This window comes from Ricinus communis, chromosome 3, assembly GCF_019578655.1.
Source record: "Ricinus communis isolate WT05 ecotype wild-type chromosome 3, ASM1957865v1, whole genome shotgun sequence".
Classification (NCBI taxonomy): Eukaryota; Viridiplantae; Streptophyta; class Magnoliopsida; order Malpighiales; family Euphorbiaceae; genus Ricinus; species Ricinus communis.
In genome coordinates this window covers 24,290,698-24,312,457 of record NC_063258.1, presented here as the reverse complement: position 1 = coordinate 24,312,457, position 21,760 = coordinate 24,290,698, and the positions used below count along the sequence as shown (strand labels likewise).

Below are 21,760 nucleotides of genomic sequence, written 5' to 3'. Positions count from 1 at the left end.
TTTAGGGTAATCATAGGCTTTTTGCCATCACTATTTGTTTACAGTTCCTCCTCCATTTGAATCAAGATCTTTTTCAGCTCTTGTTCATTTGGTTTTCACGAAGAAAATCCCCTGTTTTTGGCTTTCTTTTTCCGTTTTCTATTTTTCTAATTAATTTCACACAAAAAATAATACACATTTTTTTCTTTTAAAATTGTGAAAGGCGAAGGGGGAAAAAAAAGAAGAAGGGTGATTTTAGGGTAGAAATAAGGGAGGCTCAGATTCGCCTTTTCTCAGACAGGATGGAACGACAAACACCACAACTATGGCTGCATAAGTGATTTGCCCCGCCAAATAGATGGGCTTTGTTCCTTAAAATGTCTGATATTTAACTTGAAAACTATAAGCATCATCACAGCCTCAAATTAATATATATATATATATATATATATATATATAGAGAGAGAGAGAGAGAGAGAGAGACAGAGAAAATGTGTTTTGACTTTCCAGCGAAGTATTTTCCCACGAAACAAACAGATACTAAGACAGATCTGGAAAGAGGAGGCTCAGATATTGCCTCAATAATCAGACAAGAAAAGAAACGCTACCGTTTCACAGCTGCAATTCTTTGTACAGCGTAGACCAAAGACTACCCCGCCGTGAGAAGCAGCAACCTTTGCCTTTCAAGTCTGATTTTGGAACTCCCAGCGTATATCATCATAGCCCAATATACATGTATATATATATATATATATGAAGAAAATGTTTGCTTTCTGCTAAAGGGCTGTTGGTAACATAAAACATAGGGAATGAAATCACAGGCTCCGCTAGCTTATCAGAGAGTGAGAGTCAACCACCCTTAGAACCCTTCCCACCTCTCTGAGAGCAGACCCTCATTCTTAAACTAATGATAGAGAGAACAAGTTTTCAATCCACAAAACTATTTATGGTGAAGTTGACTGTTATTTTATTCCAAATTTACCCTTTCTTGTGAATTGGGTGCAGGGCTGAAAGCCCATTTTAAATCAGACCCAAAGGGTCCCATTGACTCCCATGGGCCACGACCCATTCATAAGCAAATCTACATTGTTAATTAAAAATTTGCCAGTAATGCCTTATATATGAGCTAACTTCCTTGAGATGTTCCAGAGACGCAGGTTTTTGTGCACTGGTTTTCAAGAGGTCAAGCAAATAAAAGTACAAGACCCTTCGAATTTGATCACAATTATGTCTTATTATCGCATGACTTTGGACTAAATAGCAACCACTACTTGTGGGTAATGCCCAATTATGTCACATAACAATACTCTTACTCATTAAATACCATTAATAGCACCAATTCGTTTCTTAAGAAAATCAATACTCTGTTTTTACTTTCAGAACTAAATCCAAAATGTATCCATGCAAAAGTCTTTTCACTTTGATCAATACCACTGTTTGAGCATTTTAGCAGGAATTTATGTGGATTTGGGCAACAAAATTTGACGCCAAATGTCCTTCCTTTTTAAATACGAGTAAAAAGAAAAAAACATGATTCATGAAGCTTGCAAGAACAGAAAATGCACGGAAAGAAACACAGCAAGAAGGAAACACAGTAAAAGTGATAGAAAAACCAAACCCTAAATTTAAAACCTGCTATGAAGTCATTAAGGTATTGTTCTGGATAGAAAGATTTCTTTTAGAAAAAAAAAGTTCAGAAATCTCTTCTTTTTTTTTTTTTTTTAAATAAGGAAAGGAGAATTTAGAAGAGAGAGGGGCTCAGATTCGCCTAATAATCAGACAAGAAAAGGAACACAAATGGCCATAGGGCTGCAAGGAGGAGCCATCTCTACAAAAGAGGACAAAGCTCCACATTACCCTGCCAAACAGCCAACGAATTCCTTAACGTCTAAATTTTGTTCATTCTTGAAAAGACAGTGTCATCACAGCCTCGTTTATATTCGGTTTTATAACAGCAGAAGCAGCACGAGAAAAAGAAAAGATGAAGATGATGATGAAGAAGAAGAAGAAGAAGAAGAAGAAGAAGAGCCACATTTGAAACAGTTTAGGGCAAATTGACGCTCAGATACATATACAGATGCAAGGCGGTTTATGTCATTAAAAGACAGCGACGATTATGAAATCATAGGCTTCGCAGCCGTTCAAAGAGGGGGAGGCAACCACCTTAGGAGAAATCCCATCCCCCTCTCTGAGAGCAAAGCCTCGTTTAACTCGAGAGTGCTTGATCCCTAAAAGAACAATAACGTTTTCCATTTTTGTACTACTTTTATTCCAGGATTGCCCTTTTTCTTTGCTTAGCAGTGGTAGAGAGCTGATCAGGGTATACGAGGATAATTTGGTCATTGAATTTTGTGAGTGGTGGTGATCAATTATGACCTCTTTGTTCCCAGTTAGGCTCGTTATATTTTTTTTTTTTGTAGGTTCTGCATTTCAAAATGATAAAAATCAAGCGAAACAAGGAGGATTCTTTGTTTTCAATAAATCTCATATGAATATAATTCATATTTTGTTAAGATAAAATCACTGCCATAGATTGCAACGGAGTCTTTGTCGCAGGTGGACATTAACCAAGGCCCCAACTGCCCAATCAAATCATAGCTAGAGTTCCAAACTCAATTATGTCCCTGTAAATGATCTACTCAATTTAAGGTCAGGCGTTCCTACTCCCAGGCCAGACAGTCCGATGGCATATGCCAAGACATTAAATCCATGGCAGCACATCCTCTCAACTGCTCTTCGCATTTTGTTTGTCCCTACTGTTAATTGGGTTGCACATTTTACCGCCAAGATTCAGCAAACTGTGAAATATTTTATACAATCGAACTCACTAGTAGCCCTGTAAGGGGACTAATCTCTCATGTACAACTTTTAGTAATCTCAGACTTGCGCAGTTGAGAAACACACGAACTTGAATAGAAAGAACATAAAAATAAAAATCCAGTTTTGTTACAGTAGAATCAGGTAGATGAAAAAAGATCACAAGACCAAATCCTACATTTCTACTGAATTAATTGCCACTTAAATTTGAATTCAGGGGATCACACCAAAAAGACCCATGTGAAAAATAAAATTCAGAAAAAAGAAAAACATCTGTGAAAGGTGATTTCATGTGAAAAAAAAAAAAGATGAAACAGAAACTCGTTCGAGAGCAGGCTCTGATCATTTCAGCCTCAATTCAACCATTTTCATCAAAGAAAAGAAAGCCGGCATTTCATTTGACCATTTTCTGCAGAGCAAAGCAATAATAATAATTAATCTTAGTTAACGGAAAAAAAGAGGCTCAGATTTGCCTTCATTTTACAATATCAGACAAGAAAAGCAAACGCTATCACTGTCAAGGCTGCAATTCTTGCAAGGCAGACCAAGAAATGAGAGCAACACATCTCATTGCGCACCACAGATTTACCCCGGCATGACAAGCACTCCCTCTTCAAGTCTGATATTGAAACACATAGCATATCATCATAGCCATTTTATTTACGCGCACTACATAGAGAAGATATGATAGGCTCCACTATCTATCAGGGAGAGAGGACTCGACCACCCTCAGAACTCTTCCATCTCTCTCTAAGAGCAAAGTCTCATTCTTAAAATAATAACAGAAAGGTCCTCCGATTGTACCTCCCTCGACACAATTTATTGAACAAGGTTCAATTTGGTCCCTGATTTTGAATCTGAGATGCAATAATTCCCAAAAGGGCTGTTGGCAACACAAAAAAGAGAAGGAAATCATATGCTCCGCTGGCTATCAGAGAGTGGGAGTCAACCACCCTTAGAACCTTTCCCATCTCACTCTGAGAGTAAAGCTTCATTCTTAAACTAGTGACAGAAATTCCTGTCTACCAAAAAACAGGGAGAAGGTGCATTTTTGCCCTGAACTTTTTTTTATGCGCAAATAAACACTTAAAGTAGTAAACACCTGAATAAGCCATCATGTAGGAATTATTCGACGGAAATGAGGATTCACCCTCAATCCATCTTCACCAGGGTCAAATATGACCAGACGGGTAAGCATTAGGGTCATATTGGAGCTATTTCCCAAACTTTAAACAAACAAAACTTATGTCTGGAAAGAGGAGGCTCAGATTTGCCTTCATAATGTATATTAGACAAGAGAAAGACAGAACAATGAGTCATGGCTGCAATTCTTGACAGGCAAGCCAAGACTTGATGGCAAAATCACCATTTCACTGACCACCAAAAAGATTACACCGCCACGAATACAGTCTAACTCCTCCCCAAGTCGAATCTTGAAACAGAAAAGCATATCATTATAGCCCTGTCATTTAAAAACTCATTTCTTCTTTGTTTGATCTTCTTGGACAAGAGAAAGGGGCCCTTTGTGCTTTTATGCGTGTGTGTGTGTGTGTATATATATGATAATCCTTTCTTTGAAAGGGCTGTTGGTAACATAAAAAGAGATACAATGAAATCATCAGCTCCACTACTTATCAGAGAAAGAGGAGTCAACCACCCTTAGAATCCTCCCTTCTCTCTCTGAGAGCAAAGCCTCTTTCTTAAAACGAAGGCAAAATGTCCTCTTATATCTCTCACCACTACCACCAACACCATTATCATCATCATCATCATCATTAATATCATTTTCTTCTCATTTCCCTTCTTTAGTTTCTTTACGTTTTCGAGAAAAGAAAAAAGCAACAAAGAAATAGTACCTTTAGAGATCAAAACGTGAAAAACAAATAGCCCAAAATTTTAACTTCATAAAAAGAAAGAAGCAATCTATCAGTGTAGGCAGTATACTCCTAAAAAAGAAAAGAGATCTATTAAGACAAAAATTTGCGAACATACAAAAAGAAATTGAGAGGCTCAGCTTCGCCTTTGGTCAAACAGAAAAAGAACACAAAAGGGCACCGCTGCAAAAGAGGGAGCTTGCAGCTCTAAAGGAAGAAGACAAAACCAATTCCAACAAAAACACCAAAGATCCTCTATTTTGTGCACTCCAAAAATTAATCATAGCCTCAAAAAAACAGTAATCAACTCTAAATACACAAACAAACAAAAGACACATACATGACGGGCTTCCATGAAATCACTGGCTCCGCAGGCATTCAGAGAGTGCAGAAACAATAATCACATGACTGAGAAACACGCTTAAAGTCAGGACACCAAGTGATAAATTAACCAAGAAAAACCGATCCACTTCTCTCTGAGAGCAAAGCCTCATTCTTGAATCAAAGGAATACTGAATCCCTAAATAGTAATGCATGTTGCAGAGGAGTTGGCGAGACAGGGTATTTCGGTCACCATACCTTGTGATGGTGTTGCCAAAAATTAGAACAACTTTAGAGGGTAATTCTGTAAAGCCAACTACTAGATGCTGGCTTTGTTATACACGTGTACATCATGCGTGAGTCCTCTGCAAACTATGACTTCTGATTGTCTGCAGGATGTTCCCGCATAACGATGCATTCTAAGAGTAATCTCATATTTTAGATTAATTTGGCTAATAATAAATTAGTGAAATTTATTAATTTACCAAAGGCAAATATTTAATAAGATGAAAATGGCCAATTAATGATATAAATCAAGATATTCTCCTGTAATGTTTTCTTTTTGCATATTTCTGTTCTGTAAAAGCTATTCTATCATAAAGAATAATCAAAACCCCAAAGAGACTCTTGAATTTGATCACTGCATTGTAATAATCATCTAATACACCACCATTAACGGCATCTAGATGAAGAGAAAAAGAAAAAGAAAAACCCAAAATCCGAACTTTTTATACAACGGGCTGCTTGGCTGTAATCATTTTGACAGAAAATAGATGAAAAACTTCATAATTTCAAACTGGAAGAAGTCTTCGAAAAGAGAAAAAGATAAATTGAAGAGAGAAATAAAGAGAGGCTCAGATCCTCCTTTAACCGGACAAGAAAAGGAACACAAATGGCCATGTGGCTGCAACAAAGGAGCTCTCTCAAGAAATAATAAAAAGAGAACCCCGATGTTGCCAAGCCAAAACGACCAGAGCATTCTTTTGCACTCTGGATTCTGGACTTACAGTATCATCACAGCCTCTTTTTATTATTCGGTTCCATAAACAGAGAGAGAGAGATTGCTGCTGCTGCTGATAAAGAAGCAAAGTTCAGGGGCCTAATTATGGATTTTGGCATGGCGGTTTATTTCATAAGAAACGGCGGAGATTTTGATATCACAGGCTTCGCAGGCATTTAGAGAGGGGAGGCAACCACCAAATAACAAAACCCATCCGCCTCTCTGAGAGCAAAGCCTCATTTTTCAACTCCAGAGTGCTTAATCCTTAAAATTCATTCTATTTTCCGTTTTATACTGCTTTATTATTCCAACAGTACCCTTGTGGTGTAAACTAGTATTAATTGGTTACTGATAAATAACTGACTGAGGCTATTTCGGTCATTAAGATATACTGGTAAAAATTCGCCGGGGACTATACATTTAGTTCTCAAAGTTGTTCTTTGCTTTTTGTTTGTACGTCCTCTATTTATCAGTAAGCACATATTTGGACACTGAAACAGCAAAATCAAGTAGCTCCACTTGTAATAAAACAGAATAAAGTTACCAATATGATATGTCTTTTACTGAGTTGCTTTTTCAATTAATTAGGAATGTCTGCCATCAATGAAAAGAGACCTCTTCCTATAGTTGCAAATAATCAAAACCACTCAACAAGAAAATCCAGAATCCAGAGGTGGTTTTGCACAGCTTTAAAATAATAATAATAATTTAATCCCTTCTATTCCCTTTATTCTGGGTTTTGTTAGCAGTTCCATAGATATGCACAGCGTAATCTTTGAAGTTTCAAAGAAAAGCCATTGCTCTCCTGACACCAGTGTTGAGAGACTATCAATAATAATAAGAAGTGATGAGGCCATCATACCTCGAAAAAACAGAAAACATATCCAAAAGAAATCCAATATCCAAACTTAATCTGCTATCTCAGACACACACAGACTACTGATATAATCTCAAGAGATTGTTGTAGACAGAAAATGATAAAGAACGAATTTGGCGGAGGAAGAACAGATTTTAGAAGAGAGAGAGGCTCAGATCCGCCTTTTAATCAGACAAGAAAAGGAGCACAAAGGCCATGGAGCTGCAAAGAGGACCCTCTCTATAAAAGGGAGAAGTTCTCCCAATTTCATAAAGAAAGCTCCTCATTAACATGCCGAAACAGCCAAAAGCATTCCTCAACGTCCAATTTATTGCACTCTTGGATAAACAGTATCATCACAGCCTCTTGCATCAAAAAGAAAGAAAAGAAGAAAAAGAAAGACAGATGATTATGATGATGAAGAAGAAAACAGACAAGTTCAGGGGCCAAATTGACGCTTTATCCCAGATAAATATATATATATATATATGTATATACACATACTCATGTAAGGCGGTTTATTCCATTGAAAAGAAAAACAGGCGGAGACTGAAATCACAGGCTTCGCAAGCGTTCAGAGAGGGGAGGCAACCACCTTACAAGAAAACCCATCCGCCTCCCTGAGAGCAAAACCTCAATTCTTTCCAAGAGTGCTTAATCCCTAAAACATCAACGGGTCTTCCTTTTTTGTACTACTCCTTTTTCCATGATTACCCTTTTTCTTTGTTGTAGTGGTAGAGAACTGAAAAGGGCCAGACGAGGGCAATTTGGTCACTGAATTTTGTGATAGCGTTTGGGGAGATTAAACTAACCAGAGTAGAAGACTTTGGTTTTATACACGTGTCCTCCATGCGACCTCTGTTTGCTCTGATTCCTACTCTAAAAATTACTTGTCAAAATCTTGCTGCTACTGTAGCCAACAAGAGAAGCATAAAGAGGTCCAGCAGTGCTATAAGGACTGGCTTATTACGAGAGGGCAATGGCCCAATTGAATCAGTGATTCCCTCTAAAGCCAAGACATTACAACAGTCGCAGTGCATCTTCTAAAGTGCTGTTGTTCCCAATTGTCCCTGGAGTGCTCATTTTACAGCCAAGTTGTTTGATTGTTTTCTGCCTCTCAATGCAGCTAACTTAGTTTTAAAATAATAAAAGATAATAACAATTACCTTACTTAAGAATTGTAAATTACTGATGATCAAAACCACAGGGACTCGCATGCAACTTCTATAAAATTTACTCGTCTGCCCATTTGAGAGTACAACTCGTATAAAATGAAACTCGTTTCATTACAATTTAAAATCAGATATATATAAGATTAAAAAAGAAAACCGTTTGAGAAATAACATTTAAAACACAAAGATTTCCCAATGTGATTTCTTGGAAAAAAGAAAAGGAATCACAATCTGAACTATGGAATATAAAAAGATGGGCTTTTTGCTTGCAATCCTTCAAAGAAGAAGCGATATCTTAGTTATGTAAAGAGGAGGCTCAGATTTGCCCTTATTATATGAAATCAGACAAGAAAAAGAAACACCACCTTTGTCGAGGCTGCAATTTTTGCAAGGCAGGTCAGCAATGAAATAGCAATTCGAAAAAGTACCATCTCACCGACCACCAAAGACTTACCTCGCCATGACAGGCAATTTCTCTTCTAGTCTGATTTTGGATCATATAGCATTTCATCATAGCCATCACACGAACACACACAAAAATGTCCATACACAGCAGACTCAGAGAGAGAGATGGATTTTGATTAACATTTCCTTTTCTTTTTTGGGAAGGTCTGTTGGTACGGAAAATAGAGAAGAAACCATTGGCTCCGCTATCTCTGACAGAGAGAGAGGTGTCAACCACCCTTAGAACCCTTCCCATCTCTCTCTGAGAGAGAAGCTTCATTCTCAAACTAACAAGGACAATTTTTCCAACTCTACCAGAAAATGGAGTCTGTTGACAAAAATTATAGACAGAATGCCATTTTGGCAACTGAATTTGTATAAAAATGCAGAGACACAGATCCGTGGAAAGGGCTGTTGGTAACATAAAACATAGAGAACGAAAAATCACAGGCTTCGCTAACTTATCAGAGAGTGGGAGTCAACCACCCTTAGAATCCTTCCCACCTCTCACTGAGAGCAAAGCCTCATTCTTAAACTAGTGATAGAAAGTTTTCAATGTGGTAAAGGTCTGTCAATGGTTCGCTTAGGGAGTAATCTGCACCATCAACTTCTTAGGAAAGAGTCATTTCTCTCTCATTCGATCTTTTGGTAGTACAAGTTGGAACCAAATACATATCTGGAAAGAAGAGGCTCAGATTTGCCTATATATGCGAGTGTGCACATATATCAGACAAGAAAAGGAGTATCATAATTCATGGTTGCAATTCCTGCAGGCAAGCCAAGAATGGCAAAATCACCACATCATGACCACCAAAAGAAGATGACCCCGCCATGAAAACTATCAATTTCTCTTCAAGTCTGATTCTGAAGCACACAGCATATCATCATAGCCCTGCCATATCCGTGGAGAAAGAGGGATGGATATTGGTATGACAATTATTGCTTTCTTTGTTTCTTTCTTTCTTTGAAAGGGCTGTTAGTAACATAAAAAAGAAGATATGATGAAATCATCAGCTTCACTGCCTATCTGAGAAAGAGGAGTCAACCACCCTTAGAACCCTCATTTCTCTCTCTGAGAGCAAAGCCTTTTTCTTAAAACGAAGTCAAAATGTCCTGCAATATCTGTCTCTATCTACACAACCACCAACGAAGTCAAAACATACACATGCAAGACGGGTTAGCACGAGATCATCGGCTCCGCAGGCATTCAGAGAGGAGTGGCAAACACCATAAAGGAAAAAAATAAAATGAACGCAAAAAGTGCTTTCAGTTCACGGACGGTTCGCTCAAGGAAAGCAAAACACTTCTCTCTGAGAGCAAAGCCTCAATCTTGAAAGAGACATTGATTTTTTATTCCAGTACTTTTTTCCACGATTACCCTTACAAAGTGGTGGATAACTTAGCGATATGGTGCTGGTAAAAGTAAGAATGACACTAGAGGGGTAATTCTGTACACCTAAACAACCAGATGTTGCCCTTGTTATACGCGTGTCCAGCATGCGTGAGTTCTCATCAAGTTCAACTACGAATCTTTGACCTCTGCTCGTCTGCTATCTGCAGGTAGATGACGACGTATTGTGGGTGTTCCTCGTTTCAGCTTAATTTGTTCAAGTTTAATGATATAGCATAAGAACCAGCCAATGAGAGTAGTGGTGGACGGTGATCATAGGTTGTCAAATGGAGAAACTAATGCTACTTGCGGTCTCCCATCCTTTGGGTGTTTTCAGAGGATTTTGTCTTGTTGCCATAGATTGCAATGAGTCTCTCGCAGCTGCACGTTTTCATTGGCGATTGGGTTGCTCCTTTTAAAGCCAAGAAATCCCTCTTCAGTAACTTAATTGTGTGATCCATTGCTAGCTCTCAATCAGCTATCTCAAGTTATAAAAGATAAAGAAAAATCTCCCTCATGTACGAAGTTATAATCAAAATCACCAATGGCCCCCTTAAGGGGACTCGTTTACAGTCATTTCAAGCGCAGTTGAGAATGCAAGAGCTCGAATGCAATGAAACTTTAAAATCCCCGTTCTGTTACATCAGAATCGGGTAGATGAGAAAAGATTGAAAAACAAACTGCTGAAGACTGATTTTATCAGGTCAAATCCTAGGTTCCTACTGAATAATATTGCCACTTAAATTTGTATTTGAGTAATCATTCCCAAAAAGAAAAGGACCCAACTGAAAATCCAAGTTAAGAAAAACAAAATTGCCAGAGGTGATGTCTTGAAACGCATAAGAGCTGTGTCTCCCCTTAAAATGACTGATTCTCAGCTCTAAAAAAAATAAAAAGCATGACATCCTAAGAATAGGTACACAGAAAAGAGCGGGGGTTTTGTTTGGAAATCCATTGAAGAAGAAGCTACTGTGGGAGCAAGGCCTGATATTTTGGGGTTCAATTAACCATTTTCAGGAAAACAAACAAAAGCCAAGATTGACCGTTTTCAGCAAAACAAAGCGGAGCCAAATATAAGAAATTAATCATAATTGAGAAAACAGGAGGCTCAGATTTCCCTTTATATACAGTATCAGACAAGATAAGGAAACACCACCATTGTTAAAGCTGCAAATCTTGCAAGGCAGGCCAAGAAATGATAGCAATTGGCAAAAACACCATTTCTCCCACCACCACAGACTTACCCCGCCATAACAAGCCCTCTCTCTTCAAGTCTGATTTTTTGAAACACATGGCATATCATCATAGCCATTGCACACACACACACACACACACACACACACACAAAAAAAAGATCAAAATGATTCTGATGCACAAGGGATGCTGGTATTGCAAAATATAGAAGAAATCATTGGCTCCGCTATCTATCAGAAAGAAACGAGTCAACCACCCTTAAAAACCTACCATCTCTCTCCAAGAGCAAAGCCTCATTCTTAAACAAATGAGAAAATAACTTTGGCTCCTGATTTCCAACTGTTGCCACATAATTGTTTGTTTTTCTTTCTGGTTTGAAAGGGCTGTTGGTAACAAAAAGAAATGGAGAATGAAATCATAAGCTCCGCTGGCTATTAAAGAGTGAGAGTCAACCACCCTTAGAATCCCTTCACATCTCTCTTTGAGAGCAGAGCCTCGTTGTTAAACAAATCTTGTATGTAAAAAGAGGTGACTCAGATTTGCCTTTATATATGAGACAGAAAAAGGAAAAGACAATGTAACACGGCTGCAATTCTTGAAGGCAAGCCAAGAAATGGCAACAAACCAAAAAGATTACCCTGCCATGAAAATAGTCAATTCCTCCTCAAGTCTGATATTTTTGAAACACAGAGCATATCATCATAGTCGTGCCACATAAAAGCTCATTTCCCTTTTTTCTGGACAAATTGAAGGAGAGAGATGGATTTGGATATAATCATCCTTTTTTTTCTTTTCCTTTTTTCCTTTCTTTTAAAGGGCTGTCGGTAATAACACAAACAGAGAATGAAATCATCAGCTCCGCTAACCATCAGAGCAAGACGAGTCAACCGCCCTTGAAACCCTCCCTTCTCTCTCTGAGAGCAAAGCCTCTTTCTTAAAAGAAGGCAAAAAGTCCTCCAATATCTCTCTCCCTTGCCACGACTCCCACTCCCACCACCACCACCAACATCATCATCATCATCATCATCATCATCATTATTACTATTACTATTATTATCATCAAAATATCCTCTCTTTTTTCTCCATCTGCAGTAGTGCACCAAACATAGTTGTAGACAGCAGTAAAAGGTTTAGAGGGATCAAAAAGTGAAAAGTAGATAAGCCCAATATTGTAACTTTATACAAAGAACCGACCGATTAGATCAAAGAAGCATACAGATTACTGAAACCAATTTAATGGATTATTTTACAGAAAAATGAAATCGAAAAACGTTATACTAATGCTAGACTTAAAGCAAGTAATCAGTTTAGGCAGTAGAGAGAGAGAGAGAAAAAAAAAAAAGAAAAATTATTAAGCACATAATGCACAGAACCTCCAAATAAATTGAGAGGCTCAGCTTCGCCTTTGATCAAACAAAAAAAGAACACAAATGGGCATGGCTGCAAATTAGGAAACTCTATAAGGAAGAGGAAAAGTCCAGTTCCATAAAGAACCTCCACATTGCCCTGCCAAACAACCCTAAAAGCATTCCTTTCTCATCTGATTTTTTGAACACTGGAAAACGACAATCATCACAGCCTCGAGATAGGGCAAATAACTGTAAATAAATAAATAAATAAATAAACACACATACATATACACATACAGGGGACGGCCTACCATGAAATCATCGGCTTCGCAGGCATTCAGAGAGGAGAGGAAATAGTGGAATCAAGGGTCAAAACTCAGGGAGGAAATAGCAATTTGCTCAAGAATGAAATGAATGAGAAACACGCTTAAGTTCAGGGACCCATCGCCTCTCTGAGAGCAAAGCCTCATTCTCGAATTAACAGAGTGCTTATTTCTCTAAAACATGCTCACAAATCTTCTTCTTGTAGCACTTCTATTCCAGGATTACCCTTACGTTCTGTTTCAATGGCAAGGGTATTTCGGTCACTGAAATTTCTGGGATTGTGCTGGTAAAACTTTAGAGGGGTAATTCTGTAAACTTAAATAACCAGATGTTGGACTTGTTCGACACGTGTACGGCATGCGTGAGATTTCCTCAACTATGAACTTCTGTCGGTCTGCTATCTTCAAGACATTCCCAGATAACGATGCATTATGGGTAATCCTGGTTTTTTACCTTAATAAGTCCAATAATCTTGATAAACAAACAAAATGTATTTTTTGTAAAAATTACCCGAAATTCATTAAATTAAATAAATAATTAGACATTTGATGCGACTCTAAAAAGAAAAATAAAAAATTATTTTAATTCACAGTTCAAACAAATAAAATTATTGTTCTACAACATTATCAATATTTTATTGTTAAACTTTTATAGAGTTTCTGTTGATGCCTCCAATTACAAGCCAAACGTCGTTCATCTTAACTTGTTAATCATCTTTCCGATGAGTTTAGCTTTCTTACATATTACTCTCTTCGACTTTTTTTTTGAACAATTAACTCTCTTGGATTGATCAACTGTTTCGTGTTGTCCTGTCGCTTCGGAAATCTCATTTTTCTTATCTGGGTTCTCCTTCAATTGCAACAGCCATTTGCCACACCCCATTGTTAAAGCAACGGCGAAGTAACCTCTTTTTTTTTTTTTTCAAAAGGACAGAAAAAAGAAAATCCGATAAATAGGTAAAGTGAGATTTAAAATCGAAAAACAATACCCAAATTTTATACCAAGAACCAGTTAGTTCAATACTACATATATACACACGATGAAAAACTTTCTGATTTCGTACTTAAAAAAGTCTTCAATATATAAAAAAGAAAACTGAAAGAAGGATTGGAGAGGAAAGAGAGGCTCAGATCCGCCTTTAATCAGACGAGGAAAAGAACACTAATGGCCATAGGCTGCAACAAAGGAGCTCTCTACCGAAAAAGAACCCCGAAATTACCAAGCCAAACAACCAAAGCATTCTTTAACGTCTAATTTTGCACTCTGGAAATAAAGTATCATCACAGCCTCTTTTTATTATTCGGTTCCATAAACCAAAGCAGCAGTCGCAATTGAAAGAAAAGAAAAAGAAGAAGAAAGAGAAAGAATGATGATAACGAAACAAAGTTCAGGGGCCAAATATGCATTTGGCAGAGCGGTTTATTTCAAAAGACTTGCTTATATTATGAAATCATCGGCTCCACAGTCGTTCAGAGAGGGGAGGCAACCACCCTGAAAGAAAACCCATCCGCCTCTCTGAGAGCAAAACCTCATTCTTCAAAACCCCAGAGTGCTTCATGATCCTGTTAGCCACTTTCTTTTATATTACTTTTCAAACTGTTGGGTCGGCAGGCTGATGGAGGATATTTCGGTCATTGTAAATGTGATGAGTAAAATTGGAGGGTAGCCTCTGTTACCCTAATTTAACCACGGTCAGATCAAACTGACAACCGCTTGTAACCGCGGTTAAAACTTAAAAAGGCCAAAAGAAAAAGTCCTATTTTGTACGCGTGTACTCCATGCAAGAAAATGTTGAAATTATGATTCTCCCTAAACGATGCAGTTTCCTCTACATTGGTTTTTTAAAAGATTAATTTCCCATTTACCTTTTCACTTCAGTTTTCTTCCTCTATTATTATGGCATTATGCAGCTATTAAATTCTAAAATTGATTGATTGATTGATAAAAAATGTCTTGTAGTTATCAACTAATTCAGATATTCAAGTCCCGTCCCGTGCCATCCCTCCACCGTTAAAGACGAATACCACGACTAGGCACCACCACCGCCAGCGGTTAACTTTAAGTTTTTTTTGTTTTTTTTAACAGCATAAACGAAATATAACTACCAAAGCGGAGCCATAAATAATAAAGAAATCAATAATAAAATTAATGAGAATAAAGCGGGAAAAAGAGGCTCAGATCCGCAAATGAATCGATTTTTTAATCAGGCAAAGGAAAATGAAACCGCCATGGCTGCGACAACCGGTTGCCGAAGGAAATAAACCAAAAACCATCCGGGTCACCCTGCCAGAAAACGGATATTTTGAACCATTTGCCTGATCGGACACTTCTGGAAGAAGAAAACGCATCATCACAGCCTCATACAAGTGTATATATGTATGTATGTGTGCATGAATGTGTATACGGAGAGAGAGAGATGTGAAGAAGAAGAAGAAGAAGAAGAAGACAACGACGAAGAGATGGATCATCGACCAACTAGCCTCATTCATTGTTCTTCCAGCGAGTGTCAAAACGCTGTACAGTTTTTGCTCTGTGATTTATAGTGGGATAGATTTTCTTCTTCTTTCCCTTTTTTGCCCTTTGGTCTCACAACTGATACCGCGCGTGCGTGACATCACTCGGGAACGGGAAGGGTATTTTAGTCATGAACATGGGTACAAAAAGTGAGTGTTCAGGGTTTTAAACAAAGAGAAAAACAGAAACAAACAAATAAAAAGAATTACGAGGCAATTACAGCAAGATTTGGATTGGTTTAGCTTAAGATTAATCTTTTATGTATTGATTAAGGAAGAAAATACAAATGACTATTTTAATCGTCAAACTAGATTATAAATGAAAAAGAAATAAAAACAATCCTACCTGGTTATCAATTACAAAATCTAATTGAATTCCCATGAAATAGCATTAATGATGTATAAATATATGAAAATAATTAAGTGATTAAGGATATAATTGAAGTTTACATAAACCCTATTGTAATCTTATAACAAAACTTTTAATGATCATAAATGAAATTGAACCAGCAAAATTGTGAATTATATAGGGAGCAAACTAAAACCCATCTATTACAGCCAAAAATTTGAAAGCCAGTTTCAAATGAATCTCATTTACACGGGAAAAAGAAAATGATTCTCAACTGATAGGATCACTACTGATAAAATGACAAGATTTTCTGACCTTTTCAACCATAAATTTACATGAATTCTCTACCTCTCTGTTGGACTAAAATTTTGTTCACCACCTCTCCTGTTAAGGTAACAGAATAGGTTGCCTGCAGTTATCAGATGACAGCATAATTAATCCACCAGGATTTTAATATCAAATAAAGTTAACCAACTCTCATGATACTTACCATCTCTAAAGAGTTGACTCTGTGAAGAAGAAACCCAATTTCCACTTCCCTGAAGCATTAAAAAGATCATATTGTCAGTTCAAGTAGTATGGTTAGAATTCATGAGGATCCACATTGGGAAGATTCAGGACAAGGCGAGGCACTCTCACTTTTGAAATGCTAAACTTCCATTTAATGAAGCCATTTCAGGTTCACTCTTAATAGGATCTGCAATGCCTATATAGGCTACACTGTCTTGAAAGGTGTGATTTGCGCAACCCCCTCTGCTCAGGTATGCGTTCTGAAGAGCGAAAGCAATTACATTAATACGTCAATCCAGTAGTAAAAACGATTAATCATGGAGATCATTTTCTTATAGATATCAAAGACGAAGAACACCTTTATTGCTTACCACTCCATATTTCATGAAGATATGGTGTAGAGGCTCGTAAACTTGCTTTGCTTCGATTTTCTCATTGTTCTCTTCACAGACAAGTACCGGGTGGTATCCAACAACTACGAGCCTAGATTTATAAACCACAATTATTTCCTGTTCTAATGAAATCAAAATGAAAATCATAATGCAAGATTCTGCAGAACAGAACTTTAAACATATATATTACAGCACAACTAAACAACATTTACAAATTTTTAAGAAATGTTACAACCTTATGAACTCAAGTCCAAGGTACTCAGGGCAGAATGAACTTGTTATAAATAATGTGACAGTGTCTGATCTTACCAGTTACTGGTTGTGGCCTCTAGTGTTTTTGCCAGCCAATTTAACTGATTGTTTCCAATGCCACTCGTTGATCCCACCAGCATTAAATCCTTGAGAAGTTTCAAATAAGGTTCACTTCAGGGGAAAAAAAGAAAAAACAAAAACAAGTGGAATAATAATTGGAAATTAAGAAGAGACAAGAACACAGTATTCTTTATGCTAATAATCCATAAACATTAAATATGCAAGTGTACTGCTCTATCTGTACATAATTATAGCTCTAATGAAAATGCTGACAAGAAGAAGCAAGCAATAAAAATATCAATACAAGAAGCAATTGAAATTCAAAGCCATATCAATTAGGTCCAATAAATTGTATAACCAGAAGGTACATTATTGTTCTCTGAATTCAACTTCAAAGAGTTCACTACATGATCAATGCCAGCATTCATCTAGTCTTGCACTCAAATCCTAAAGTGAACCTCATTCCTCAAGTTAAAAATATGTCATCATATACAATGCCAACCATCAGCTATGATCTCTTGCAAATGAAGTTCAGTGTTTGTTGTTTTTGTTACTTAAATGCACAGTTCGTTACATGCATTATGTCAAGTCCTGACTTGCACCAATGCCATAGTTTCATCGTTATCTAAGTAGAGCTCTGCACCATGATCCAACTACTATTTCACTCAACAGATATGAATATGCTAATGATGATGCCTAATCATGGTTCTTCACATGAATTCTGCTCAGAATCACCTAGCGCTGTTTGCTTTAAACAGATATAGGGTCATACTCAATTTTGAATACGACTTGAATAGAAAATTAAAGATTTTGTTATGTACTTCTATGAATAATCCGTAGTTTGCTCAAGATGATTCATAGTTTTGCATAGTCCTAGTTTCCATGTCCTAATTTGAGATGGGAAACAATTGATGAGATGCCCCTGAATTCATGGCAGATCCATTGCAAATGGACTAAGCAGCAACACCAGGATTGTGCATTTAATATTGGCACTATCTAGAATTTGAAAAATATCACCAACCCAGGAAAAGAAGAGAGAAAAGAAAGGCTCAATCACCTTGCTGAGACCTAAGAGAGTAGTACATTGGCTTGTTTTACTTGACAAAATGCATATATGTTGGAGAAATTTGCAAGTTGCACGGAAAAAAGATGAACATAGAAGGAAACAGCAAGTGACAATTAAACTATAATCTCAACTATGAAAAGAAGCATAGTCATAATGATCCTTGTTACGAGGGCACTTCTCAATTGGCACTAATAAACTTAACTTTCCAAACTCAGATAGGCTATTCAAAGACACATACCATACAAACTCAGATACACAGTTCAAAGATTTCTGCGGACATGTTATACATCAAATATCTTCATAACCAGTAAGCATGCAAAAACGGTATGTAACTTGATAGTTATATATATACCTGTCGTGACTCAGTGTCCACATCAGCAATGATTAACATTTTCCCATCTTTAACGTTATTCTGATCCAGAGGATGACCAACTCCCCTTCCCTTTGAAGCTATAGTCGTGTACCTATGATATGAGCATTACCATTGAATATTGCACACTGAAGATAAGCAATTGGATTGAAGATGGTAATCAACTATCATGATCTAAGTTATAGTAGGAACAAACATTTAAATAGCAACATAAATGTACCAAAAACAGTACTGATAGCAGATGTGTGGTATACCATGGAACATTCATGGATGAGAAGAGTCTGCTTGCCTGCAAAACATATATGTAGGGCTGTTGCTAGCTGTTGAAGTAAATGAAAATGCATTAAACTAGGAAGAAATCATGTCCAATCATTATTTAACCAAGGTGGAAATGACTGGAAAATCCGCATATGCAAAACATCAGTTTTAATTTCTACTATGGAAGGTCCCACAGAAACTTTTTGTGAAAAAAGAAAAAAACAAACAGATGAGGAGGAAAAGGGAGAATGAAAAGATAAACACTTACATTCTTTGTGAGCGGATCATCTTCTCCCAACTCACTAATGTTCACAACGAACTTTACTTTGTAGACCTTTGCCACATTCTCCATCTTCATCAACATCAAGAAATTCATTTAAACTATGAAAAAGGATATCAAATGTATATATCTGTAGAAGGAGACAAGTTCTATTGGGTTGACTAAACTAGGGTTAGATGTCTTATAATAAGATGAGGAAGATTAGCTTAACAATAGCATGAAGTGCAGTCTAAAATCAAAAGGGGAAAAGGAATATGGGAACCCATCCCTGGACCAAGAAAAGATCCTGACAAGTGGGGCCAACTGAAGCATCAGGGGGAGGTGAGAGGAGGAAAGTATAATAACTTGAAGCTGTAATGCAAAAATCAAAAGATCTGGATAATAATGCGCATGAATAGAAGATCTTATAACCAAACCATTGAAAAAGAAAACAGGAAAATGCAAAAAACGGAAAAGAATAGTCAACAAACAATTACGAACTAAAATTATGATTAGTTTTAAATAAAAAACAAAGAACCTGACGGAGCTTGATTCGAAAATGAAAACGAAAAAAAATGAGAATCAATCTAAACAATTCAACAGGCTCATGCGAAAGAAATAATTTTCAAAACGTAATAGCTAAATTCAAGTAAGAAAGATTAGAAATTGACCAGTTTGAGAAGATGACTCTGTTGTTTAATGTCTCTATAGCTTCCTCTAACACTCAGAAAATAAACATCAAGATTTCTGGTACTGGTAATGCCACCTCTGCTAAAATAAACGAAATTCTGAGGCTGACCCAAATTTAGAGCAAGGTAGACGACAACACATAGACAAACCTGCAACACCAAACTACAAACCCAAGATCTTTTCTTCTCCATGTTTGTTAAATAAAAAATAATTCTCCAATCTCACTTAATTTTTATGGTTAAAGATCAAATCTTGGTAGATATTTTTGTTCCTTTAATAGCACAGTTCTGCTTTCAGATCTGAAGCTTGAACATGGCGTGTTATATAGTATTGATTTTTTGTTTGTTTGTGTTTTTGATCATTAGTATTGATTGTTTTCTACTGTTGCACAAAACGACAATTAGAATTGATAGGGGAACAGAAATGACTGCTGCTTCTTGTACCAAGTATCATCAGTGGATGTCACATTACTGGGTCTTATCCATTAATTGTTCTAATTGTCAGTTTTCTTTTTATAAATTCTTCTATTATCCATTAATTGTTCTCTTAATTTTTTGTCAACGAGCTTAATAGACTTTTTCTTTTCCTTTTTCTGTCTATTTATCCTTATCTCCCTTTTTATTTATTAGTCTAGAAAATAAAATAAAAATATTTATAGAAAACTGTAATAATAATAAATAAATTCATCAAGAATGGATTACATAATCCATTTCATCCATACTTGAATTATTTTGTTGTTCTGGCTTGACATGAAACGAGGTCAGACAGTCTAAGAAAATAACTCATGGCAGGGCTTAACCAGTTGAGCAAGGACAACTTGACACTGAGTGTAACTTGCAGGGACCACACAAACCCTTATCTGCAACTGCTTGTTTCATGAGATGTCTGCACGATCAAGCATGTCAACCAAAGTCATTCTTCTAGGGAACCTAGGTGGTAGTCTCAAATACATGGCATCCTCAATCTCAATTGGTAGATGCGTTGCAACAAATACAATGCCTCCCTTCTTTCTGTGCTCTGCAATGATGTACTCCAGCAACCTCACCCCTTCGTCATCCAATGCAACAGAAGGCTCATCCAGCAACCAGATGGGTCGATCAATTGCCAGCAACCTTGCCAGCTGCAGCCTCTTCCGCTGGCCCATTGACAGCATTCTTGCCTTGTCTTTTGCCAATCTTCCAAGTCCCATCAGCTCAAGAGCCCGCATGGAATTCCCTTGCTTGCCCTCGAGAATCTCGAACCACTGTACATTGTCGAGGACAGTAAACTTTTCTTTGATGGCATCTTTCAGGGAAAGCCAGTTGAGCTGGAGCTTATACTGGTGGAATACTCCAGATTCCGTCACATCGTGACCGTTCCAAAGGATCTGACCAGCAGAAGGCTTAGAGAATCCAGCTAGCATTCGTAAGAAAGTGGTCTTGCCTGAGCCGTTGCTGCCTGTCAGAACAAGTGCCCCGCCGTCATGGATGGAGACATTTACATGTCGCAAGATTTGTTGAGCATTTCTCATGCATGAGACATTGTCAAGGAGCATACGAGGAAGTGGGGGTTTCCGAAGAGACATTCGGAGACTCTCCTTTTTGTAAACCAAATCAACCGAGTTGCTCAAATAAGAACTTGAAATGGAGTTTCGGAGATTATTGCCACTAACTCAAGCCTGTTATCCTACAGAGAAGGATTATATAAATTTCAAGGCGGACAAGAAGAGAATTGAACGAATATAGGACCAGACCAGAAGATCAACCAAATGTTGCTATATTTATACAAAAATCAAAGTCTCTCACCTTTTCTTTTTTGTTAAGAATTAAGATGGCATACTAGTTTGCTACACCTTCTTATTTCCCATAATTTGCTGAAGATAATTTACAGACACTAGTTAAAATCAATTCATCAACCGACTCGTGCATTAGCAGCCCTACTTACTCTTGTAGCAATTAGATTGGCCCCATTAATGAAAATTCGAAAGAAAATGAATAAATGAATAAGTAAAAGCGCTTGTCAGTGCATTAAGGAGAAACATTCATTAAGGCAAATGATCGAACACTTTATGAACATTACGCCAAAGTACCCTACCAGATATACCGAACCAATAATAAAATCGAGATAGAGAGACGAATATGCTAAACAGCTAAAATCTAGAGACAGAGAGGGAGAGATGACCGTTGTTTGGAAAGCTCGGAGTTGGGCCTTTTACTGGGCGGGAAGAGTAAGCCTTGTGCAATCGGTTGTCTCCGCCATGTAAACGACGCAGCTCCCTTTTTGTATTGGCGATAATATTAGAATAAACGAGAGCAAGAAAATGAATCGTGTCAAATGAAATA

General features: G+C 37.2%; 2 protein-coding genes across 6 annotated transcripts; both read right to left on the bottom strand.

Moving 5' to 3' along the window:
* Positions 1–250: 250 nt before the first annotated feature.
* Positions 251–19,944, bottom strand: LOC8282509. Of its 3 annotated transcripts, none has more exons than XR_007215125.1 (10): positions 19,421–19,944; positions 18,759–18,842; positions 18,487–18,521; positions 18,215–18,326; positions 16,794–16,882; positions 16,464–16,575; positions 16,222–16,352; positions 16,073–16,121; positions 5,011–15,991; positions 251–3,205 (listed from the first exon to the last, which is right to left on the bottom strand). XR_007215125.1 is itself a non-coding variant. In XM_002523455.4 (9 exons), the coding sequence occupies exons 1-9, from the start codon at positions 19,628–19,630 to the stop codon at positions 15,914–15,916; spliced, it is 900 nt and encodes a 299-aa protein (XP_002523501.1). In that variant the 5' UTR covers positions 19,631–19,944; the 3' UTR covers positions 251–15,913. The 3 variants fall into 3 exon arrangements, 1 of the variants encoding a protein (XP_002523501.1); XR_007215126.1 differs by having other exon boundaries at positions 251–7,212; positions 7,352–15,991; XM_002523455.4 differs by having other exon boundaries at positions 251–15,991.
* A 133-nt stretch (positions 19,945–20,077) lies between these two features.
* Positions 20,078–21,740, bottom strand: LOC8282508 (ABC transporter I family member 1). Of its 3 annotated transcripts, XM_048371957.1 has the most exons (3): positions 21,600–21,740; positions 21,224–21,291; positions 20,078–21,104 (listed from the first exon to the last, which is right to left on the bottom strand). In XM_048371957.1, exon 3 carries the CDS (start codon positions 21,001–21,003, stop codon positions 20,314–20,316), a length of 690 nt encoding a protein of 229 aa, XP_048227914.1. In that variant the 5' UTR covers positions 21,004–21,104; positions 21,224–21,291; positions 21,600–21,740; the 3' UTR covers positions 20,078–20,313. The 3 variants fall into 3 exon arrangements, with proteins under 3 accessions (XP_048227914.1, XP_015577459.2, XP_002523500.2); XM_015721973.3 differs by lacking the exon at positions 21,224–21,291 and having other exon boundaries at positions 21,600–21,738; XM_002523454.4 differs by lacking the exon at positions 21,224–21,291 and having other exon boundaries at positions 20,078–21,096; positions 21,600–21,738.
* Positions 21,741–21,760: the final 20 nt, after the last annotated feature.